Here is a 25,947-nt window from a genome sequence, read left to right as displayed (position 1 = left end):
AAGCTGGAAGAGGAGGCTGAGAGATGGGCATTCCCAGCAGAGAGAGGCGATAGAGGCAAAAGTACAGCTGGTGGGTCCACACAAATGCCTTGTAATACCTATGTAATGGCTCTCTGAATGAAATTCAATCATCTGCTGAGGAGCCCCTTACAATGCAGTTGCTGAGCTCATTCCAGGGATAACAGTGGGTCTGAAAGTATGTGAGAAAGCTACAGTTTTCCCAAGGGTCTTATTGAGATGGCTGGCTCCAAGTTAGGAGAAGACACTGCCTGTGAAGAGCTGTAGGCCATACCCTAGCAGTAAGCACCAGGCCCAGTGCTCCAGGTGACATAAGTTAATTAGCCTGGGGATGTAGCTGGTGGGAGAGCACTTGCCTAGCATGCTGAAGGCCCTAGGTTCAGTCCCTAGAATCACTTTAAACAAACAAACAAAAATGCCCAAACAGCTACCAGAAGGCCTTTGGTGCAGGCAGGGAAGTGTGTTTCCAGTAAAGAAGTAGGAGTTTAACTGCATAAAGCCAAGTATTGCTTTAGGAATATAAAAACCTAGGGCCAGGACTTAACATTGATATTCATTATGCACAAAATGACAATTTGTTAGCTATCAAGATCCTGCAAATGGAGGCTGCCTACTTGCTAAGGAGAGATTTTACCTCTGATGTGAAACTGAGACCACCTAAGTGGAGGATCTGCCAATGATGATGGTTTGTGCTACAGGATCAAGCCCAGAATATGGTACTCATTCATGCTCTGGGTGCATGGACTCTGGTGTTGCCTACCTTGGAAAGGGCATCCTCTCCTGAGTGTTGAAGAGAAACCCTGTCCAGAGTGTGATCACTTTATCTATAAAAGGGTAAATTCTGGTATATGGGGGATCTTATATGGGCCTGATCAGCTCTACTCCTGTTGTCAAGAAGCCTTGTTTGTCCATACTTCCTCCAGAAGGCAGCCCAAAGGAGCACTTTACTGGTTAGTGGCCTGACCACCAATCCGTGTTAGTATTTAATCAAACATTTAGAGGCAATCCACATTTCAATCATTGCCTATTTTTATTTGAAAATTCTCAATTTAGAATTATTCTCAAGAACTAATTTTAAAATAATTGGATTAGCAGGTCAAAAGATCTCACATTATAGAAAATGACAATTTGAGACCAAATTAAAACATATAAAAAATGGGGCATTGGAGGGTGCAGTTCAGTGGTAAAATACATGCTTAGTATTCCTGAAACCCTGGGTTCAATTCTAGCACAAACAAAACAAAACAAACAAAAAAACTGGCCATTAGAACCTTGGATAATTTAATAAATTAAAATTGCAAACTGTAAGGGTAGGGAAGGAGGAGAAAGAGGAACATATCTTCAGCATTTATTTATTCTAACAGTCATATTTGGTTTCATCATGGAGTTGTTTTATTATAGAATAGGTCAACTAAGGAACCAGTTATTTCCACAAGAAATCATCATATAGGTTTCCTTCATAGGTGTTGTACTTTTGAAAAAACTCAATATGTAAAACAAAAATAAAAACACCCTTTCTCAAATACTTAAATTGCAACCATAGGAGTGGGAGAGCCACTATTTACAGAGCACATATCTATTTAAACCATGTTTTTCTAAGCCAGATACAATGCCTATGCAACAGACCTGGGAAAAGTAAAACTGAAGAGAAAGAACACCTTAAGTTACAGCAATTCAATTCCTCCACTGGTTTTGTAAGAAATGAGGAAACTCTGTTGTGCTGAGGCAGAGTGGGAGAGCCCTTGAGCTGCAAGCATGAAGTAGTGAGGAGGTGGCTGACTATGGAACCTCAGAGACAGCTCTTACTCTTTCCCAATATCAAGTACACAATCACAAAGTCCTACTGCTCCACATCCAAGTCAAACTTGATAATTCTTAGGTAATGCTAAACAAACCTTAAGTAACAGCATTCTCTGATGATAGTCTCATCCTTGTCAGAGTCAGTAACTAAAAGCCAATATGTTGCAATTGATTCTTTTATTTTCCAGTCAACAGTCCCAACTTATGGTTTTCTTCCCTTTTTACGCAAGGACTGTCCTTCTCCAGAGAAAGCAACAAATCTGCCTCCAGCTTCATCCTAGATGTGAAGATAAGATTGTTTTCAGAAACTTCCTGGAGGTTTACAATGAATGCCTTATTCTGTGTACACATCAGTACCATTTTTCTTCCACATTATTTGTAACCAGAAAACTCTAAAATATAAATACAAAACCACAGAATCACAACTGTAAGTTGATTTTACAAAAGGTTTTCAGGTTGAATATACAAAAGTTCCTCATCTAGAAGTTGAAAAATATCATATTAAGTTAAAAAATATACTTAATACACCTAACCAACTGAGCACAGTGGCACATGCCTGTAATCTCAGAGACTCAGGAAGCTGAGGCAGGATTCCAGTTTGAGTCCAGCCTCAGCAACTTAGTGAGATCCTGTCTCAAAAAATAAAAAGGGCTGGTGATGTGGCCTCTGAATTCAATCCCCAGTACTACAAAACAAAAACAAACAAACAAACAAAAAAACACTTAACCAACCAAATATTCTAACTTAGTAACACATCACACTGTGGAATATTGGTTGTCTCCCCTCATAATCATTTTGCTGACAGGGAGTTGTGACTCAGACCTATTGTCTAGCATCAGAGAGGATCATACTGCTTATCACTAGCCCAGCAAAAGATCAAAATTCAAAATTCCATGCATTGCTTTCACATCTTTGTAAAGTTGAAAAATCCTAAGTAGAACTATAATACATTAGAGACCATTTGGATATCTTTTTATGGAATAATCACTCATAACTTCATCACCTAAAAAGAACATTTCCTGTTATTTTTCTGTATATATAAACTTTTCTAATTCTGAAGTTTCAAGCTGATGAGTTTCTTATCTAGCACATTCCAAATGCTACAGAGAACTCCATCAAGGAGAGCCAGTCTTCTTCCACTGGATATTTCTGTTATTTCCAAGATTGTAGTATTATAAATTGCAGTGTTAAGCAACTTCATATTCCTAACACCTGACTTTTCCCAAAATTCATGGATATAAGGGTTCATATACTTTCTTTTCTTTATGGTATAAGAGATGAAACCCAGAGTTTCATGCATACCAGGCAAATTTTTTACCCCTGAGCATCATCCCCACCCCTTTTAAAAAATGTCTCCCAGGACTAGGGATCTAGCTCAGCTGGTAAAGTGCTTGCCTCACATGCACAAAGCCCTGTGTTCAATTTCCAGCACCAAGAAAAATAAATAAAATGTGTCTCCATAAGTTGCCCAGTTTGGCCTCAAATTTGTATTTTTCCACGTGCTTTTATTCCTAGTTAGTCTGAGATATTGTCCCCTGACTTTCCTCTATGGAAGAAGAGGATTTCTAACACATAACCTCATACCTAGTACCCCCAATTACAACAAAATATTGTACCTTGGTGGGGCAATTCAATATTTGTGATGACAGTCTTATAAAGGTGAGTCACAGCTGAGCCATATAGTCTTCCTTTCCTGAATAGGCTTTTTTCTGTCTTGGTCTGAAAAACTATCTGGTTTTTCTCTTCCACCCATTGGATCATAGCAGGTATGCACTGATTTCTTCTACTTGAGGAAGGTATGTCTCTTGGGCCTTTAGCCTGCCCTTCCTGGACTGGCTATTGTCCAGGTGCTATCCATGATGATGGGGACTCCCTAGTTCCAGGAGAATCTAGCTTTCTTTTTTTTTTTTTTTATCTCATTCCTTCATTTTAGTGAGGTACATTCTTCAATAGCTTTCCGAAAAAGGGTGTATAAGCAGGCTTTTTTTTTTTTTGAGATTCTATGTGTCCAGAAATAAATTTTTTCTACTCTCATGTTTCATTGATAATTGTGTTAGTCTGCCTCTTAAAACGCCCTATCTCCAAATACAACCACATTCTAGGGCTTCCAGAGAGAAATTTGAGGGGGACAAAATTCAGCCCATGAAAGTACAGATTTTTAGGTTGAAAATTATTTCCCGTCAGAATTTTAAAGATACTGTTGCACTGTCTTGTAGCTTCCTACATGTGTCCTAACAAGATGATGTCCTTGTTTCCCAATGGCACCTATCTTCTCTCTAGAAGATCTTCAATGTGATCCCTAGAATATCTTCAATGTGGAGCTATCTTCATTCATTGTTGGGTCCTTCATTTGGAGATATTATTTCCCTGATAGTTTTTGCTCCTTTGGTTTTTCTGGTATTTTTTTTTTCCCACAATTCAACTCTTTCCATTCTTTCTTTACCCCTCTTTCTTTTTTTTTTTTTTTAAATAAATTTATTTTTTAGGTGTAGATGGACACAACACAATGCCTTTATTTTTATGTGGTGCTGAGGATCGAACCTGGGTCCTCCCTGTGCTAGGCAAGCGCTCTACCGCTGAGCCACAATCCCAGCCCCCTCTTTCTGTCTTTGAAATAGGGTCTCACTTTGTAATCTAGGCTGATCTTGAACTCCTGGGCTCAGGTGATTCTCCCATCTCAGTCTTAGGATTACAAGTGTATATGGCATTGCACCCAGCTTCTTTTCACAATTCTTAATACTTGTGTGGTAGAACTAGAAACTTTTTCTTTTTTGTAGTGCTGGATACTGAACCCAGGACCTCATAAATGCTAGGCAAGCATTCTATCACAGAGCCATGCTCCCATCCCAGAACTGAAAGCTTTCTGACTGTGGTTTTCAGTCTGGGATAAGCTGGGTAGGACAGACATTCCTTGAGGGAAACACTACTGTTTGTCATTATCTTTAGGTCTTTTTTCTTGGGCTCATCAGTCTGTACAGAGAAAGGTCCAACCTCCAACTATAATGAGTAAAACTGTCTGCCAGTATACTGCGGACCAAGTAGTGGAAGAACATAAAGGGCATTAACATTCAGGGTACAAACTCTCTCCTTCTCACTCTTCATTTGGTCTTGCTATCCACTATGGCTGACTGCCCTAGTCTAGAGACCTTTTGATACCTTCTTCTGGGAGTACCGGGAGGAAGACTTCTACAGTTCTTAATGTTTTGTATTCTATCTTTAACCCCTCATTTCCAGCAGTGCCTTTTGAGAGCTCCACAATCTATACCAAACTGCCTCTTGGCTTTCCTCACACTCAACTTAGGATGCAGCTTTCCATCGTCTTGTCCTTCTACTCTGAGGATTCCAAAATCTTGCTGGAGTTGCCTCCTCTTCCAATCTTTACTGTCTCATTGCCTGTAACCACAACTCTACTGGGCTTCAGGATGGAGTAGAACTAAGTATATGTCTTTAAGTCTATCTTTTTTGGTTTCCTCTTCTCCCATCTCTCCCCCATATTGGGGATGGAATTCAGAAACACTTTATCACTGAGTTACAATCCCAGCCCTTGATCCTCATGGCTTCAGCCTCCTGAGCCAGTAGGATTATAGGCAAATGCCACAGAATCAGCTCAATCCCATCTTTCATCATACACTTCTTTAAAAATTATGGATAAATAAATCTGTTTATGCCTGCCAGCCTCACTCTCCCTTTTGGAATCTATAAGTGATGATGAGCCATGAGCCATACCAAGAGGACACCCCACACTGAGGCCTCAGGTCTTATGAGGTCTGACTAGGAAACCATGTATACTTGGTCTGAACCTGGAAGATCCCTAACACTGTGCCAATGTGGAAACATTATAGCCAGGAGCACCTGCACGTGGGACAGGGGTGTAGAGACAACACTATGGTGTCTGCTCCCAACCAACCCAAATGCTACAGTTCAGGGGTCAGGAGGGGCCAACAAGGGCCCTGCAGTCAGGAAATGGCTGATGACTAGTTCCAGTGACTGGCAGACCATCTTGAAAAGAGATCACAGCACATCTGCCCTCTCCCTTACTCCTGGATCCCCAAGGTCTGCTCCTTTGAGAAAAGGAACAAAGAAAACAGGGTCTAAAATGTGGATATTCTAGAAACTCTCATCACCTCGGGTCACTGCATCCAGCCACAACTACTGAGTGCTGAGGGCAGTCTCTGACAGGGTATGCTGGATTTTATGAGTCAACACCTAGTACCCTGAAGTAAGTTCCGACAAGGCACACCCTCACCTTAGCCAACTCCCCCTCTTCCCCCCTGTCAGACCTCATTTCCTATAACAGACGCATACCAGGCCAAGGGAGGCCTGCTGTCATGTCTCAGTGGAGGTAACTTTCAGCATGTAGTGGCACAAAAGTGGGTTATAAAGTGGTCAGGAGTTATGACTGCAGGCTCAGAGAGCCCTCACCTCTGGGTTTTCACATATACATCTGTACAAATGCAGATAATCACAGCAGCCATCTCCTGGGGCCATTCCAGGGATTTAAGAGTTGTTACACATAAAACACTCAACATTAGTAGTTGGCACCTATATCATGCTGGTCACCATTGCTAGGTGACGAGAGTACTATGATGGCCTGAACTTAGGAACTTGAATGCCTGCCCTCTTACTGCAATACATTGAGTGATGTTTGGTGCAAAGTGCCTGTGAGGCCTGGCCATACAGTCTTGAAGTGTTCATGTCTACAGGATGCTCAGTTCTTTCCTTCCCTTGTCTTACAACCATCCCACTCAGCTAGAAGATGTTAAGAGACTGGAAGCACCAGGTCTCTATATGAGAAGCAAGCAGAATATAAGGCCCATTTAGGGTACACTATTCTTCAGTGGCAGAGCCTTGAGTCAGCTCTTGTCCCCTGGACTGCCAGGCCTCAGCTCCTGACCCCTGGACTGTCAGGCCTCAGCCTATACTCTACAGAATTAGGCCATTAAGAAAATAATGACCCCAGGAATGGGGAACACAAAACAGAAACGCCCAATTCAGAATCATTACGAATCCCAGTCATCACTAGTAAAAAAAATACTTCTCATTACCAATAAAATAAACTCACCTCTTCAACCTTTTTAACCAATGGACGTGAATTTCTGATGAAAGTTATTTTACCAAGTTTAAATTCATAATTGGGAATTCCTCTGTGAAGAAGAGACAAAAATAGAAATGTTCATTCCAAGAGGAAAGGACTAAAATTCACTTTTAACGTCAAGAGGAGGGCAAGCAAAAAAAAGACCCCCACCCCAATACAACAACAACAACAAGTATTCCCCATTACTCTTCTGGAGATATATTGCTATATACTACCTAGGCCTCTGGTCAGCCCTTGAGTAATCCCCAGCATTCTTCTAGCAGGGATCCAGAAGACAAATGGTTTCCTGGTTTAGCATAAATACTGGGTATGGGGCAGGGGTTTGGCCTGTGCTGAAGAGTCATTTCAAGCCACACAGAGCCCCTAACAAGGGCTACACGCTCTCATCTTACTCTTTAAGAGAATGGGTTAAAGAAGGTGTCACTTGCATTCTCCTATTTACACACAGTAGACAGCTGACACATCTCATCCCTATCCCCACCATGACAGCTGCCAGAGAAGTCTGTTGTGAGGGTATCTGAATCCATTAATATCATGGTCCCCCAACACCAGGAGAGCAAGCAGGGGTCTGACACAGCCCCTCCTTGGACAATGCCAAAACATCCAGCAGGGGCAGTTACAACAGACTTACCTTTTAATGTCTCCAGGCTTGATTGGGGAGGGACTGGGCTCTACCCCTTTCTTCTTTCCATCTAGTCTATTCCCAGAGCCAGAAAAGGCCTAGACAAGCAAGCAGAAGTGCATGCTGAACTTCAAGGGTGAGTGCACATGTGCCTGAGGGTGATGCCCAGACCCATTAGAACTAAAGTCCTTGTTCCCCAGCTGATGGATTACTGGCAGTGGATCTCTCCACCCAGCCTTTCAAGGTACTACTGAGATCCAAAAGAGCTGCCTGACCCTAGAGCAGCCAGCAGCTAGTGGTTGAAAGGCTTGGCTAGTTCAAGCCCCTGTGGGTGGGCTAAGGCCTCTGTTGTGACCGCCTCCCAGATTTAGCTTCCTGAATGCCCAATCATGTCTCCTCCATTGTTCTTTGGCATCCCAGTGCTTGCACATGAGCCACCTCCACCTATTTCTCAGTGAGCCTGGCCAGAGGCCATGCTAAGGGTCATATCTCCAGCTTACTTTCAAATGGTGTAAGCAAAACAAACAAAAAACAGGACATACTTTTAGCAATAGAGAAAAAGTAATAAATACTGTTGAACCTAAAGGAAGGATATGTCCATTGTATTAATTTAATTTTTTGGTAGGGTAATTTTCTTTAATGGGGAAAAAAAAATAAAGTTGGGTTCCTTACAGGGTCGGTAAGATTCTAGGAGAAAGTAGATATGCAACAAGATTTAGGAACTGAGCAAGTGTCTGACTTGTGTATGTGGGTACCCAGAACACAACCCCTGCTAATGTCCACAGACCATCACAGAGAACAGCTTGCAGTGAATGTTCTGATTCAAGGAAGCACAAAGAGTAAAACATGTGGCCTGGTACTCACACGGAAGCCCAACTCTCCTGCATAGCCACTGTGGTCGGCTTCGCCTTCCTGATGGGGAGACAGAAAATAGGAGGTAAATTTCTAAGCATGAACATCCAGCTTTACCCTGAGCCTCCAGTTACTAATGCTGCTCCTACCCTGCATCAGCTTGGACACACTGACCCCTAAGGAAGAGGGAAGAGAAGCAGGGGATATGATAATGCCAGCCCCAACAGAGGTCACACATAAAGAAGCACTAGTACTAAAAAGATCAAGTGCATGAGAATTTGGGAAGGGACTCTGGAGAAATCACTTACTGTTGACTCCTCATGCTGGACTTGTCTTTCAGGTTCCTTGTAGCCTAAGGGAGCATCAAAGTCCACCTGTATTGTCAATATGAAAGGTAAAATGTTGAGACAAGGTCATACTCAGTTTCGTTATCTATTTTAACTAAGACAACTACAGATTCACACATGGTTCTAAAAAATTATACTGAAAGATATGCCTATACATTATGCTCAGTTTTCTCAATTAGGATACATCACAAATTACAGCATTGCATCACTACCCGAATGTCAATGTTAGAAAACATATTGCTCTTATACAGAGCTTTCTGATTCTACATGTATTTGTGTGTATGTGTTTTCTGTAATTAGTTCCTTATGATTTCATCATCAAGAGGGTCTGTCTATCCACCATCACTTTTTTTGGCGGGAGGGGCTCAGCAATGAGGATGTTGTGTACATCAATGGTTTATTCCTATTCAGGAATCTGAGAAAATTTCCCTTGGCTCTTAAGAATATTTATTCCTTGGCAGATCTGAGCTGACCATAAATCCAGCCACCTCAGCACCATAAGCAAACTCTGCCACCCCTACTTCCTGGGATGGATCACTAGGTGAATGGTCACCTCGTGATGTTCTGATAGCATCTTCCTCCTCTTTACCCAAACATTCCCAGGGATTGAGTGATATCCCCCAGAAGCTCTGATCTGAGCTCACTGAAACCACAAAAAGTCACTTACATTCATGTCACACTCAATGATGGACACAGCTTTGTCAGGTTTTGTCTCCATCACCCGTAGTTCATAGATCTGTGGAAAAAATACAGAAATCAGTTGGGACAGTTGTGAGGCAGCACTAGGGGTTGACAATGTCCCTGTTCTGTGGCTACCAGACTTCTGTGGACAGGACCATCATTCCCATGACATCATCACACAGCTGCACCTCCTCCTTCAGTTGAGGGGTGGGCTACCTTTATGTCAACTGCTCAAGAGATGTTTGTTCACCATATGTGGTTCCAATTAGATAGTTATGCATCATATTGCAAAACACAGTCCTGTATTTTTCCCTTCTTCATTTCTTTAGGGAGTACTGGGGATTAAACTCAGGATCACTTTACCATTGAGCTACAACATGAGCCATTTCCATTTACTTATTATTTTTTAAATTTTGAGATAGAATCTTGCTAAGTTGCTTGCTCAAATACTGAGGCTGGCTTTGAAGTTCTGATTCTCCTGCCTCAGCCTCCTGAGTTGCTGGGATTACAGGTGTGTGCCACCATGACCATTCAAGACACTCCCTTTGACCCAGAAAGTTCACTTATAGGAATTTATTCCAAGTAAATAATTAGGCTAAGTACCTAAGAAGAAAATTCTAAGAAAGCTCATTCCAATACTATTAATAGTGTGTACCCAAAATGCCTATCACTTAGATGAATTACATTTGCTCACATGTAAAAAACAGGTTAGAGGCATAGCTCAGTGGTAGAACATTTGCCTAACATGTACAAGGACCTGTGTTCAAATCCCCAGCAATGCAAAATAACAACAACAAAAAAATACAGAAAGGGAAGAAATTATTTTTCAAGTATGTATTTAAACCTGTGCTTCAATGTATATCTTATTATAATACTCTCAACTTACTGTGTAAAATCATCAGCGGCATCTTTTATCATCAATTTAATATATATACGTTTTGGTGGAGGGGTACCAGGGATTGAACTCAGGGGCACTTGACCACTGAGCCACATCCCCGACCCTATTTTGTATTTTATTTAGAGACAGGGTCTCACTGAGTTTCTCTGCACCTCACTTTTTTGCTTAGGCTGGCTTTGAACTTGTGATCCTCCTAAGTCTCCGGAGCTGATGGGATTACAGATGTGCGCCACCACAGCCAGCTATCATCAATTTAAGAGTCAGCATTACTGGGGCTGGGGCTGGGGCTGAGCGGTAGAGCACTCGCCTAGCACGTGAGAGGCGCTGGGTTTGAGCCTCAGCACCACATAAAAATAAATAATTAGGTACCTGTTATTCAACGTACTTACAAAAAACAGTTAGCATTATTACTTGAGTATTAAGAACAATATCACGAAAGCTACCTACAATTAATCAAAAAGCTTAAAATATTTAATTAAGATAGACAATACTTAAAATATTCTCCAAGAAGCTAAAGACAAGAATATTTCTTAGTTTATACAAAAAGAAAAAATAGAAACATATAATTTGAAACCCACAAAACAGGAAAGTAAAGGTTATTAGTATAAGATCCCTCAAATATAGGGAAACTTTCAGATAAGAAGCTAGATTTTTACATTGACACCAAGTAGTTGCCTCTAAATACTGCGAAGGAGGAACAGGCTAACCCACAAGGCTCCTGTGACATGGCTGTGGGGATCCCAGTCCAAAGGGACCAGACAATGTTGTAAAGGAGCTGAGTATTTGTCACAGAGGAAGTAGGTTAAACCAGGCTGGGGTCATTCCTGGACAGCAGCAGTCAGCCCTGGCAGAAATCCCATGGTGGTCAACTGTCAACTGTCACAGTGGACAAGAGGCATCAACACTACTATATGCCAAGCCTATGACAGAACAGCCTACTGGCAGGAGTTCCAGTTATTATATCCTCCTGCAAATGTGTTTCCATGGATATAGAAAGCAGATGGCCCCCTGAACTGAGAGAACTCACATGTCTTTTCACTTTGTAGCTAAATTATCTAGGATCAGACACTCAAGAAGTACAGATTGATACATATGAACATTTGAACATATGAACTTATATCAGGAGGGGCTAAACCCAGAGGAGCTGCTAATGTAAAACTGGAGTCAAAAAAAAAAAACAAAACTGTGGGCTCCCATAAGAAGAGGAAGTGACTCCAAGAGACACTGTCCCCAGCAAGAGCCAGGTGCCCAAGGTACCTAACAACATTCAACCCATTGCAGGGCCAGCTCCTCCAGGGCTTGTCTGCTTCCAAGGGAAGAAATCACAAAGACAAGGATCCAGCTTTTCTGTTTCTAGATCCTTACAGCTATATAAAAGCCTTAAAGGCTTAGGCTACAGATATAATAAAGACCTTTTTAATAGAGGGAGAATTGACAGCCTCACCAATGTGGTCCACAGAGATATGATTAAGAATAGCAATATTAAGCTTATTTACCTACAAGTGCAATCAATCCTTAAATGGGATTTGTGAATTATGGCTATAAAATTTTAAAAAGCAAATAGCATGCAGTAATGAGGTAATAAGATTCAGGAATATCTCACTTAAAAAGAAGCCCCAAACACCAGAATAGACAATGTAAGTGGTTCTTTTTAGGTCCAATCTATGTTAAACAAAGATCACCTACCTTCTCATTGTAATTGATGGCAATCACATCCCCAGTGGTCAGACAGGCAAAGTTTCTCAACGCATTTTCTAACCTGCAGACACACACTGTCAAGGCAACATGGCAAAATGTATACCTTCAGTCTAAATTAAGTGTCTATGAGAAGTTACCATTAGGTACATGTAGTGTAGCATGCTGGAAGTAAAATCACACAGCTTTGAGCTGGGATATACCTCAGGAGGGTGCTAATCTAGCATGCATGAGTCCCTGAGTTCAATCCCTAGCACCACAAAAATAAAAAACAACAAGAGAAACTTCAAAACACAGCTTAACCAGGCATGGAAGCTGAGACAAAAGGATCACAAGTTCAAGGACAGCCTAGGCAACTGAGTAAGCTCCTGTCTCAAAATTAAAAAAAAAAAAAAAAAAAGTAATAATAATAGTCTAGGTGTGGTGGTACATGCTTGTAATCTCAGCAACTTGGGAGGTTGAGGCAGGAAAATTATAAGTTTCAGGTCAACCTCAGCAACTTAGCAAAACCCTGTCTCAAAAAGTAAATAAATAAAAGGGGCTGGAGCATATCTTAGTGGTAGAATGCCCTGAATTGAATCTCCAGTACTGCAAAAAAAATTATTACTCCCAGTGACACTGCAAGGGCATGCTTTGACTTTGACCACAATGGTTAGAGGCGCTGGGCCTGAACTACACTAGAACAGATTTCTTGGTTTTGGAGGATAAGGATGGCTGGCTCCCTGCATTACTTCTGCACAACCTGGCACATGCCAAAGCACAAGCTCCCCACTGTGGTGAGCCGTTCCTGCGGACTGTGGTCGCCATTACATGATGGCGCTGGCTCCGCTGTGGTCTGTGAAGGACAACTCCATATCAGAGAGAGTTGGCGTGTTGTCAACTCCTTATCAGAGAGAGTTGGCGTGTTGTTTTCTAACACCCTGTGAGAAAGGTCCACGTGGCAGCTTCGCATTGGGGTTCGCGGTGCTTTATTAAGGCTGGGAGGGGCATCCGAGAATTATTAGAAGAATTATTAGAAGAATATCAAGGGCCTGAATAAACTGCTGAAAGAAGATTCCTGAGTCGCGTCTTCCTTGCGGGCAAGGGGGTCGTGACACCCCACCTTCCGTGTTATATGCTGACTACCTTTATCCTGTCAGTCAAACCAGGGGAACACCCAACTGACTTTCAGCTCTAACACAAATATTACTCTCTACACTAACAAGTTATCCAGGCCAATAGAAACAGCCTCTGAAAACAATCCCACAATAAGTTTGCATTGCAATATGCATAAAAACACAAAGATCAAAAGGAGCTATGACAGATTCAGGACCCCTTCTTGGTCACTAACAGCCCAACACATCTAGGTCAGAGTTCTGAGGAATAATGTATGATCTTCCCATAGGAAGATCTCCAACACACCCCTCATCCAGGACCCAATCAGCAGGGGGCTCAATGAGGCCACTGTGTCGGGACATGATCAGCAAAGGACTTAACATGGCTCATATGCAGCTTGCTTCTGAAAGTAGGCCTAGAGAGTGACCAGATGGGGAAGAAGGCACCTTCTAAAAATTTTTTAATATTTTACCTTTCCATGTTGTTCACTTTTTTTTGGGTAAATAGTACTAGGGATTAAACCCAGAGGTGCTCCACCACATATCTATGTCCTTAGTCCTTTGAAGTAGCTGAGATAACAGATGTGCACCACCATGCCCAGCTCTTAAATTTTTTTAAAAGCATGCATTTTAAAAAGTAATTGGGCTGGGGATGTTGCTCAGTGGTAAAGATTTTCTTAGCATGCAATGAGGACCTAGGTTCAATCTCTGGCATCACAAAAAAAGGAAAAAGTTAAATAGACACTCTTTAGTATTACGATTTTAACAAGCTAGTGGGAGCCATCAAGCTATAGTTTTGTTGTTGTTGTTTTGTGGTACTGAGGATTGATCAGGGCCTTGTGAATGCTTGGCAACTGTTCTACCATTGAGCTACATCCCTAGCCCAAGCAAGAGATCTTGATCACAGTCCACAGACAGTATACCTCTTACCCACAATGGTCACTTCCTTCCCCAGTACTGCAAAAAAAAGAAAAGAAATAAATCACTAGAACCTAGAACCTAAACACCTGCTTTTTGCTGTAGTCAGTCAACATTACCTATGATGAGTCCTAAGCCTGGGAACACTATGGAACTGACTAGCCAGTTCTTTGTTGAGCTGGGTTATCAGAGGCTGGAGGGTGAAGGCAGGTGAGTCATCCCTACCTTCCACTGTACATATTGCACCTATGTACAAAAGACTAGACTTTGTGCCAGGGGGCAAAGTCCAACTGAAAGAAGAGTTCCACTTTGGCTTCTACGAGGGTCTGGAAAATGATCAAAGGAGGCATACAGAACATTTAGTGCACTCAGGACGAGGAATCAGGTCAATGTGTTGGCTTTTTTTTGGTTTTTGTGGTACTGACAATCAAACCCAAAGCGTCGTGCATGCCAGGCAAGCACTGTACCACTGAGCTACATCCCTAGTTCTGAATGCTATTATTCTTAAATCATAATTTCAACCACAAACATGTGGTTCTGAAAGTAGCAAAGCACCTTTTATTAGTGGCTCCTGAATACCAATCTTTCATTTAGAGGAACCCTTCTTATTTCAAAAGGATACACTGCTTTGGGGTTGGTGATATCCAGGAAGTCTGGGCTCTGAGGCTGGAATTTGGAGTATGTAGCCACTTGAAGGTTGACACTTTCCACCTGCACCAAGCCCCCTTCTTCCAACAGCAAATTCTGCATCATCTAAAAGGAAGAATGCTGCATGAAACTCCTGGAAATGAAGCAGCATCAGAGTTATCATCAAGTTGTACAATGGATGAGCCAAAGTGTCTTACTTGGGGCCTCAAAAGAGGAGCCTGAGACAAAAGACTTGAGAACAGGTAATTTAATTGGGATACAACATCAGAAAAAATTAAAAATCAAATGAGGGAACCATGTGGAAAGAAGAAGGCCAAGAAATGGGGGCTAAGGCTGCTGCAACTAATAGTATGCTATATCTCTGCTGGGGCACCTCTATCAGCCTCCAGCTAAGGCCTTCTGGAATTCCTGGAATGCTCAGTTCCTGATTCCTAAACTGTCCCACCAACAGGTTATAAGGATCTGGGTAAACAGGGCTATACTTAAGGTAGGATAATAATAGCAGAAGATGAAGCTGAGCTACTATGGAATGGCTTGAAATGGCTAAGGCCATGAAGTAGTGACAAGACTCCAGAGATATCTGCTATAGAGGGTTATAAAAAACTGAGAGCCACCCCCTACATTCTTGTAATTCTTCTATTAAAAACCCAGTAAAGCAGATGATGGCTGAGGTGGAAGATAGAAACATCAACAAAGTCTATGAGAATACAGCATATTAGTGAGGACAACCACTACAGTGTGCCTGAGACTTAGGTCAGAGGAAAGAAGACTAGGCCAAGAAAATAGAACTCTGCATGTCCCAGAATAGGCTTTTGCTTGTCTTATTTTAAACCTTCTTGAAAAGAATGTCAGATAAATACATGGATAGAGAGAATCACAAAACCAATTTTTGCACAGTCTGCCCTGACAGTTCAATAGTAAGCAAAATATGGCTTAGCTCATTTTCTCTACCCACACCCCACTCTCCAGTCCCACCCCATACTGGACAGACATCATGTTCTTCTGCGAATACTTCATCAAGAGCAGCAGTTAGGAAGTGACCCAAACAGCCCAAGAAATGGGGGACAGGGAGTTATGGTGCAGTTAAGAGAAAGGGAGCTTATCTGGAGAATTGGGCATAACTGGGGCAGCAGCTATACCTTAAGGAAGGCAGGGGCCCAGCCATGAGCAAAGTTCAAGAGTGAGTGGGTCCTAAGACAAGCCTATGGAGGCCTCAACACACTTGAGCTGAAAGGCACTTATCAAGCTGGAAATGACAGCAATGGAGGGGTTGTCATTCCTTCTAATGACACAGGGAGCTACAATAGGATGGCAAGGCAGCTGGCTTTGAACTGAGGGTATTGTGACTTTGGAGAGTGGAAATGTTCCAAGGCTGAGTCAGCCTGCTGTAAGTCAAACCTCAGGCCCTTGGGCAGACTTTTCTGAGTGATCTGTCAGTGAGGAGGAAGAGGACATTAGTGGTATGAGGCCCTGAAGTACAAAGGGCAAGGTTGTAATCACAGGCTGGAGGAAGCCTGTACTGTAGTGGGAGTAGGAGGAGATTCCTCAGTTAAAAGGCAGGACACAGCCACAGAAGGCTTGAGACAGAGAGACAGAAGTGAGGGTTAGATCAGGGCTTGTGGTGAGAAATAAGCTAAGGGCAATGAGGGAGGGGAGGAGGAGCTGAAATCTTGCTCTATACCTAGTCCACCAGTTTGGCGGTATCCAGCCCCAAGGAAAGTTCTGTGGTGATGCACACACAGTACAAAAGGCATCTGGTCTGGTGCATATCTTAGTGCTTGCAAGTGGCCCCAGGAAGGAATAAAGTATAAGCCAGCAGTTGCAGTCCCAGCTGCTAGAACACAGGCCAGCATTTTTTTAGCCTGGCTCCCAGAAGTAGCTCAGGAGCTCTGGGAGGGATGGAGTTGACCAATCAGTGCAGGAAAAGCACTTGCTCCCACAACCTGTGTTGCCTTAAACAGCGGTTGGGAGGCATAAGGCAACTTCCTCATGTTAGGATCTGAAAGGCCAGGTTAGAAAAAAGAAAATAAGAGAATAAGGCTTCTCAGAGGTCAAGAGATTCCTCAAGAAAAAGGTTCAATTATCCTAATCCAAAGTTGTCAAAGAGTCAAGTAGCCACTCAAACTCCAAGTCTGTGGATTGGAAAAGAACCTCTGAGATACAGTATAATCCCAGTGTCACCACTTCTTCTTTCACCTTTACAGATAATCCACAGAGGAGTCTCTGCAGGAACAGAAAGGACTGAAGAAATAGTTGCTATCAAATATTTCAACAACTCAGAGCAATTTCAATGACCAGACATAGTACTAGATGAGTAGGACATGGCTTCATGCACCTGCAGACAATACACAAGGACAAGATACTGAGTGGAAATTCTCAGGATGGCAAAGTAGGAGGCAAGTGTCAGATCAGAGGCCCAGTCAGTCTGGAAGGAGATAGCATAAGAAAAGTCAGGCAACCGGGGCAAGTGCAGGGCTCACATTGGGGAGAAGCTCGTCAGGTCTGCCACTTATGAAGGGTCCTGGGACCCGACTAAAGGACAACCATGCTCATAGTGACATGGGCAAGGTTGTCTCCTGCAAATGAGAAGGAACCTTTGGAACTTATATTCAATCTCAGAAAGAGAAAAGGCCGGGGGGCAAGGGGGGGTGAGGAGGAGGAAGGGAGGGAAGATAGGAGGGAGGGGAGAAGAAAGAGAAGGAGGAGGGGAGGAAGGGGGAGGATGAGGGAGGAGAAGGAGGACCATGCCTTTCAAAGTGTGGCAATCACCACGAAGGGAACCAGCAGGAGGTAGGCTATGCCTCAGAACATTGCTTTCTTAGCAATGGGGTCTCAAGGTATGGCAGTTGAAGTACTTTCGTGTGTTTGCAGCCCCTCTCACTGCTCATCCTGGACACTCTAAGTGCACCTGGCAAAATTAAAGCACAAAAGGAAAGAAACATGCTTCCTTCCATGGGCTTCCTAAAGCAAGCATGTCAGAACTAGGGAGAGGGTAGGAGTAGGTTAGAGAGAAGTGGAGGGGGAAAAGGGAACCATGTGGTTCCTGAGGCCGCTGGTGTGGAATGCATGCAACATCAGGCTCCTCCCTAAAACACTAGTGCAGTTTTGCTCGCTTCTCTAAAGTGTCCAGCCCCTGGGCAAGTTATGGAGGCTCTTATGTACCGAGATGTTTGCACCCAAGTCTGCAATGAAGTCCTTCAAGTCATGTGACCACAAGTCAAGTAACATGGGTCCACAGCTAAGCACAGTGTTTTATTGAATGGCATAGGGAATTGTTTTGGATCCACTCCTCTTGCTGGGCCACTCTGTTGAGGGGCGCAGGATTCTTAAGTGTGCACACACATACTAGGGGGTGATTCTGCCTATGAGAACACCACATGTGACAGGCCAAGGGGCACACTCTTGTGTGTGCTTGGTGAGAGCTTGATGGCCTCACTCACCCAGTGTGGGAGATAGCAGATACCCTCATCAGCCACGAATTCCAGCACTCCGCAGTGTGTCATGCGATCCGAATTCTTATTGGTCAGTTTGAACAGCATGGGATAGGTAATATTAAGTCGGCCTAAGAAGAAAGAGGTTAACAAGCATGGATGAGATAGATAACTCAAGGAATGGCTTCTTTGAAGGCAAAAATACCCTGCTCACCCAACATTCTCCCCTTGGAAGGAGCCTCTCTGCTACCTAAGGTAGCTTTGTTCCCCAAATTTCAACACCCTCCACCCAAGAAACCTCCTACTGAGTGAGGCAAGGACATATACAGTGCATGGCCCAGAAGAGGAGCTCAGAAATGTCTGGTGACTTAGTCATGCAGCATCAGCACAGACCTGTGATATTCTGAAATCACCATTTTAAAAAGTGTTTGTCAATAATGTATCAACCATGTGTCAGAGAAAAAGCCCCACCTTCAAAGCTTACTAGTTAGGTAAGAAAGAACACAAACATGCATAACCTGAGGCTTCAGGTGCTATGGGAAGAGAAGGGAGGGAAGGGACAGGGTCAGGGGGACAGACCAGCCACAGGGCAGGCAAGTCAGGAATAGAATCCAAAGAGAAGAAGTAGCTCAAACAAACATATGGAGGTGAAAAAACCAAGTATTTCAGAGACAAACTGTCAATTAGGCAAGTTGAGCCAGGACAAATATAGGAGTGATCAGGAACAGAAAGGGAAACTGGTATGAGACACCACATGGCAGAACTTTGTGTCTGGGACCAATGGGCTCAGCCAAATCACAATATACTACATCTACTCATTCCAGTGATCCATGAGGTAAGAGTTGCGTGGAGGGCAAGAGCTGGCAAATAATACTGCACACAGGGCTGGGATTGTGGCTCAGTGGTAGAGCACTAGCCTAGCACGGGCAGGACCTGGGTTCAATCCTCAGCACAACATAAAAATAAAAAAATGCATTGTGTTGTGTCCATCTACACCAAAAAAATAATAATAATAATAAATATACTGCTCACATGCTGACTCAGGAGGTAAAAGGGGCAGAGAAAGGTGGGGCTGGCCAGGTGAGGAAGGAAAACCTAGGAAACCAGGGCCCTGGGAGAAGGGATCTCAGAATGTACTGGTGATGTTTGCTCTGTCCCAGGATCTTGTTCAATCTTCCCAGAATTTCCAGGAAGGTACTATCATTATCCCCTTTTTATTACTGGGGAAACCAAGGCACATAAGTAAAGTAACATGCCCCCAATTACATAATTCAAGAGTGGCAATGCTGGGATCCAAACGCAGTCTACTTGCTTAAATCTGGGGACTCAACCACTGAAGCAGACTTCAACTTGTCAGGCTAGGCAAACATATCAATAGCCGTCCATTTAGCATCAGGAGGTAAAGCGGATTCCTTCTGGTCTCTCTCTAAAACTCCAGTTAAAACAAATTGAAGAGCTTGGGCAGGAAGTTCCAGAGAAGCTCAGAAAGAAACACCTCACCATGGAGGTGCAGTGGGAATGGGTGGCCCCACTATCACATGAGTAACTGATGCTGGCAGCACAAGGTCCAAGGGCCCAAACACCAGGCCTTCCATCCTCAGGGCACCTCACAGCTGTTAGAAGCTGACCTATAGTTGATCTGGGGTGACCTGGATCAGGCTCCAGCCAAGGATCTGAGACTGCTATAGCTGGAAGAGATACCAATGTTCTCCAGTCCACTCACTGATGACCAAACTACAATCTATGATTTAGAGAAGTACCCTGATGTTCCCAACTCTTTATAAACCCTCACCTCTTCCAGAGTAGTGATCTTGTATTTTGTAAATCAGGACTCCTCCCTGCACAATCTTACTCAGGCACAAGAGGGTTTCTTCCATCACTTAGGAGGTCAAAACAACACTGATTTGATCCACTGACCCAGTCCCTAATTCTTCTGGACACCTGTGCTAAGGGTCACACCAGGTATCTGGATTCTGGGTCAGCTTGTCTGGAAACCAAGGCCTCTCTGGGGGCTTATTCCCTCTCTGTAATGACAAGTGTGCAAACAGTACTATAACTGTGAACCCACTGGCTCTATCTACCTGCTGCATGGACACGGGCCTCCACAGTATATGGCTATAACTAGAGTTGGCTCAAGGGTCACTAACCCTAGGGGCTGGGATGAAATGGATTGGGTTGGGCATACATAAAGCACAACACCTCCAATGTATAAGTGCTGTAGATGTCCCTGGTTAAGGAAAAGGACACCAAGGGCCAGAGAAGCCAAGTCACAAAGTCAGGCTGGGCAAGGTGAAAAGGTTGAGCAGACTTAGTACCTTTCTCTGCAATCTACCACTGAGTTCCTATGACTAGCCTCCAGTCTCCTGACTCCCACAGGAGAAATTCAAAGTGAAAACATCAAGTCTTGAAATTCAACCGTGTCTGTGATCAGGGCTCTCCATGATCAGGATATTCTGTGTCTGGGTCTGTGGTATCTGGGCTGTTCTCTTGAGATAAAAGGTTGGGGGGAAAAGGAAGAGTATGGCCATTCTCACAACTTAGGAATCTTATCCACCCTTCTACTAAGAGGCAGAAGACAAGCAAAGAGCAGAAGATAATAAATAGCTCGATCTCTGACATGCTCAGAATGCAATGACACACTGAGATGAGAAACATGCACTACCCTCTTGAGAAACAAAGATTTCTTCTGGCTTGAGAAGCTTCTTGCTTGAGACTATGCACTACCCTCTTGAGAAGCAAAGATTTCTTCTTTTAAAAGAAAAACAACTGAGTACAATCAATGGCATGAGCTACCTTGGCACTGTACAAAGCACTTTACCCTTCCTTTATTTACTCATTTATTGCAGCGTTGAAGATCAAGCTTAGGTCCCTGAGCATGCTACTAAGTGCTTTAACACCAAGCCATACCCCAGTGCTTCATCCTTTATTTAATCCTGACAGAGTCCTGAGACAAGTTAATAGAGGGTGGGTAGGATCAGGGAAGAGAACCCCCTTCACAGAGGAAGGACCTAAAGTTCCCAGGGCAGTGGAAAAGCTTAGTATTCACTGCATAGTTGCCGCCGCCACCACACATAACTTTGTCCCAAACACTTGTGGCCCTGGTTTCCCCAGTTCAGTATATGCTCCCCAGTAATGATTCCTAACTAGATGTTGTAATGGTCATCAGCATTTGGATGCACTAAAGAGCCTAGACTGATTTCTGTCATTCGTATTTATGTTACTTAAGTTTTTGAGTAACTTAGAAAATACTTACTGAGTTGATCGAGGGCTGAGGGTGGCATAATTACTGTGGAAAAAATATTTAAAAACATTGAGAAAATAAAAATAAAAAGAATAGACAAAAGGCAAGATGCAATTCTTATTATATTTTTTATAAGTTTTAAACAGTATTTTAAGGTAGCTAAAATTTCACAATGATCTTTCAAAAAATCTTAATGTAATTTTACTTGGGAGGAATAAAAGGCTCCTGGACATTAATCTAATCATATTTAGCACCCTACTCCTATCACCCACACCCACTTAGCAAATCTGAGACAAGCCACACTTTAACTTTAGATTCTGGTGCCCACATGCAAAGTTAAGGGTTGGGGAAGGCTATAAGCTTCGCAGACATAGGGCAAGAAAGGTTACTATTCAAAATAAAAACAAGCACATACTCTTCCCTCCTTTCTCCACATCTGACCTGTCATTAGGCCCGGCTAGCATGGACACGGAGAAGCAGCGGTACTGTGTGGAGAAGCGATTCTGGAAGACCCGGGGAATCGGGTGGTCGAACATGTTGAAAGAGAACTAAAAGAAAGAGAGAGATGTTGGTATTAGAACAGAGATATTAAAACAAAAGGTTCTTTTCTTTTCTTTTTCTTTTTTTTTTAAAGAAAGAGTGAGAGAGGAGAGAGAGAGAATTTTTAATATTTATTTTTTCGTTCTCGGCGGACACAACATCTTTGTTGGTATATGGTGCTGAGGATCGAACCCGGGCCGCACGCATGCCAGGCGAGCGCACTACCGCTTGAGCCACATCCCCAGCCCCAAAAGGTTCTTTTCTTTCCTGGGACAGAAGTTTCACTGTGTTGCTCAGGCTGGTCTCAAACTCCTGGGCTTAAAAAATCCTTTGCCTCGGTATTCTGAGTAGCAGCAACTACAGGCACACACACTCGCTCCAGCTTAAAGGAATGTTACAACAAAAATCATCTTTTGTATATGTATATATGTATATGTCTGTATGTGTACTGAGGATTGAACCCAAGGTCTTGCTAATGGTAGGCAAGTGCTCTAGCATCAACCACCATACTATTTCTTTTTAGAATCTATTTTGAGACAGGGTCTCACTAAATTGCTCAGGCTGGCCTTGAACTTGTGGTCTTCCTATTTCATCCTCCTCTGTAGTTGGGATTACAGGCCTGCTCTACTGTGCCCAGCACATTGTGGTGATTAACACTAATAAACATGGCTGAGGAAATGAAGAACACAATGTGTTCTTGTGTTCTTACTTGATTACCCAGAATATTCTGATTTCCTGAGCAGCAAAATGAACAAATTCTTTCTGCTTCACCCAGTCTCACTCTCAGATCTAGCTTTCATCATTTTTGGGTAGTGTAATCTTACTAAAATATGAAACAGGACATCCCAAGAATGTCCATAACATTTTTCAGAGATGCTCCCCCCGCCCCCCGGACTATCAGTAGAATCAAGGCTGAACCTCCTGTACATCTCACAGACACTTGTTACTGACAGACCCAGTCTCTTAACCTATCATGTTCCTCCCTGGCAATTTCTTCCACCTAGAACTTTTTCTCTATTATTATTAATTTAAAAGTCATTTATTAATTAAAAAACATCTCTTACTAAGTAATCTGTGCCTGGTTCTGATTTAGGCATTACGGAAATACCACTATAGTGATGGTAACCAATAAAACAGATCTGCCTTGGTGGACCTGATGCTAAAGACAAAAGAGACATGCAAAAGAAAACATATGTGTCAGATAGCTTGAATACAAAAAGAAGGATAAGGGGACAGAGAACTCCTAGGCATGGGGTTTTAAACAGGTAGTCAGGAAAGACCTCCCTCCAGAGAGTCCAACATGCCATGAGAAGGAACAAGGCAGGAAACAGGGAAGGCATCCAGGCAGCAAGAAGGTCAGGTTCAAGTTATTTGTACTCCTTCCCCTGGCTTCCAATTACCATCCATTCCTTTCTCCAGGAAGCCTCCTTTCCTCTGCCAGTCAAGGGATAAGTACCCCTCCAGTGTGCTCTCATTAGCAGAGTAGGTACACATTGTAGTGCTATACCATTGTGCTTTCTTATATCAACAAGCAGGCCACCCCAGGGGGTGGAGGCCGGTGGTCCCTCTGGGTGTGCAGTGGGGCTGTGCACCTGTCCCCCCCCCCCCCCGCCCCTCATCAACAAGCAAAATGTAGACATGGTGACAACAGAAAGTAAGATCCAAAGACAAAGTTTAGCAACATCAATTTGGGATCTTCTCAAAATATTGTAATTATTATGATGTTTAAGAAGAGAATGTAGGGCTGGGATTGTGGCTCAGTGGTAGAGCACTTGCCTTGCACATATGAGGCACTGGGTTTAATCCTCACCACCACATAAAAAAATAAATAAACAAAAAAAGTTACTATGTTCATCTACAACTAAAAATGTGGTGGTGGTGGAGGAGGAGGAGGAGTGTAAAATCTCCTAATAGGGTAGATATCCAAAAGAAATCAAAGTGATGGGGCTGGGGGTGTGGCTCAAGCCGGAGCGTGCTCGCCTGGCATGCACAGGGCGCTAGGTTCGATCCTCAACACCACATAAAAATAAAATAAAGATATTGTGTCCACCTAAAACTAAAAAAATAAATCTTAAAAAAAAAAAAAGAAATCAAAGTGAGATCTTAGCCAAAAGGTGGAAGCAACCTAGATAAATAAACAAAATGTGGTATACACAGATAAATAAACAAAATGTGGTATACACATATAATGAATGTTATTCAACCTTAAAAAAAACAAAAACAAAAAACTGGCACATGCTACAACACAGATGAACCTTGAGGGCATTATGTCCTCAAGTAAAATAAATCATAAAAGAACTTACACCATATGATTCCACTTACATGAGGTACCTACAACAATCAAAGTTAAAGACAAAAAATGGAATTGTGATTGCTAGGGACTGTAAGGAGAGGAAAATGAAGCATTATCATTTAACTGGAGAGTTTCACTATCACAGGGTAAAAATTTTGGGGGGTAGGGTACAGTGGTACACTCCAGTAATCAGAGCTACTTGGAGCCTGAGGCAAGAAGATCACAAGTTCCAGTCCAGCCTAGGCAACTTAGCAAGACCCTGACTCAAAAAAAAAAAACAGACAAAATTAAAAGTTACAATGGAAAAAATCTGATTAGAGCCAGAGGAGTGAGGAGCTCCTTAAAGCATCTCTCACTTTGGCTACCACATCTAAATCATTTCTTCCCTTTGCAACCTAAAAGGGGAAACCATGCAAAGGATACCTGACTTTAATAACCTGCCTCCAATTTATTCCCCCACAAACCTGACTTTCTGCTCCTCCTGCTGCTTCTGACTCCATTATTATTATATTATTATTATATTATAAAGGAAAGTTTACTTTCCTTTATAATATAATTCTGATGCACAGCACATTGCTTGGCACATATCAGGTATTCAATGTCTGTTACATGGAGGAACTTGAAAACAAAAATATAATTTCACAGTAAAACATTTGAGAGAAAATCTAATAACCATTCCTTGCTTTTAAGAAAATAAGCAACTGCTAGACAACGCTATCTATATACAAAGGTTATGAGCCAGTTTTTCAGCCAGATGGACTTGGTTTCAAATCTCCACTCCTCACTTACGTGACCTTGAGTAAACCATCTCTGTAAACCTCAGTTTTCACCGGGTTAAAATGATACCATTTTTGCCTCCAGGGGGATTGTATACAATAAAAGGGATAAAATGTGATGAAAGAATAAGGACATTAAAGAAAAACCGTGTAACAGAAAAAAGCGCCCAAAAACCATTTCCTACTATCTTTCGTTATTATCACCGAACACAACACGACTGTGTATATACAAGGGCGTGAAGCATAGGCTTAGAGCTCACCCTCCAAGGGCAAAAAGCTGTAGGTTCCCGTCTAGGGGGATGCTCCCTAGAGATTCTCCGTGGGGAGCGCCCGCTTCTGCCTCCACCCCCCAACAACATTCCCAATTAACTCTGAGTTAATGGAAACCTGTTGCACGACGAGCATTTGCGAGACCCACGAGTGGACACAACGATAGAATTTAACTTTCTACCTTCAAGGACCTCAAGTCCAGCTGAGAGGGAACGCAAACCATGCCCCAGGCAAGCGCAGATGAACAGGGGCATTCGTAGTTACGGGTCCAGCTCGTTCCAGAAGTGTCCGGGACTGGCAGACCCGCCGGCCTCAGGCCCGGGTGACTCGGCATCTCCGCCATCGTTCTGTCCATCTCTGCTGGGCCCTGATTTGATCCCTGTCCTCAGTCCAGCTCCCTGACACCTACCCAGCCTCGCTTACCATGATGTAAACCCTTCGTAGACGCCGCTTTTCTCAGAAAACGTTAGAACCAGAGGACTCAGAAAACTCTTCTTTATAGAAGCCGCCGCCGCCGCCGCCGCCGCCTTACTGAAACCCAGACACCCCCCCCCCCCCGGAGGCTCACCGGAAGTGCCTGTCCGGAGGATCTGGAGTGGGTGTCGAGCCCGGGCGTCGGTTGCAAAAACGAAAAACCAGACGAAGGATATAAGACGTAAAGATTACACAGCATATATAAGAAAATACCCCTTAATAACTTATTACCTCATATAAAGGCGACTTTAGAG

The 25,947-nt window shown here is 43.0% G+C and overlaps 1 protein-coding gene across 3 annotated transcripts; it reads right to left on the bottom strand.

Moving 5' to 3' along the window:
* Positions 1–1,980: 1,980 nt before the first annotated feature.
* Ufd1 (ubiquitin recognition factor in ER associated degradation 1) lies at positions 1,981–25,781 on the bottom strand. 3 transcript variants are annotated; one of them, XM_013362510.4, is made up of 12 exons: positions 25,629–25,781; positions 21,756–21,888; positions 21,353–21,385; positions 18,109–18,230; positions 14,643–14,773; positions 12,000–12,072; positions 9,402–9,470; positions 8,696–8,761; positions 8,400–8,447; positions 7,545–7,633; positions 6,881–6,962; positions 1,981–2,095 (listed from the first exon to the last, which is right to left on the bottom strand). In XM_013362510.4, the coding sequence occupies exons 2-12, from the start codon at positions 21,874–21,876 to the stop codon at positions 2,021–2,023; spliced, it is 909 nt and encodes a 302-aa protein (XP_013217964.1). In that variant the 5' UTR covers positions 21,877–21,888; positions 25,629–25,781; the 3' UTR covers positions 1,981–2,020. The 3 variants fall into 3 exon arrangements, with proteins under 3 accessions (XP_013217964.1, XP_005334586.1, XP_013217963.2); XM_005334529.4 differs by having other exon boundaries at positions 25,643–25,781; XM_013362509.4 differs by lacking the exon at positions 25,629–25,781 and adding an exon at positions 25,401–25,557.
* Positions 25,782–25,947: the final 166 nt, after the last annotated feature.

The sequence above is a fragment of the Ictidomys tridecemlineatus genome, chromosome 2, assembly GCF_052094955.1.
Source record: "Ictidomys tridecemlineatus isolate mIctTri1 chromosome 2, mIctTri1.hap1, whole genome shotgun sequence".
Lineage (NCBI taxonomy): Eukaryota > Metazoa > Chordata > Mammalia > Rodentia > Sciuridae > Ictidomys > Ictidomys tridecemlineatus.
Note: the sequence above shows the minus strand (reverse complement) of the source record. Positions and strands in the feature narration are given on the sequence as shown.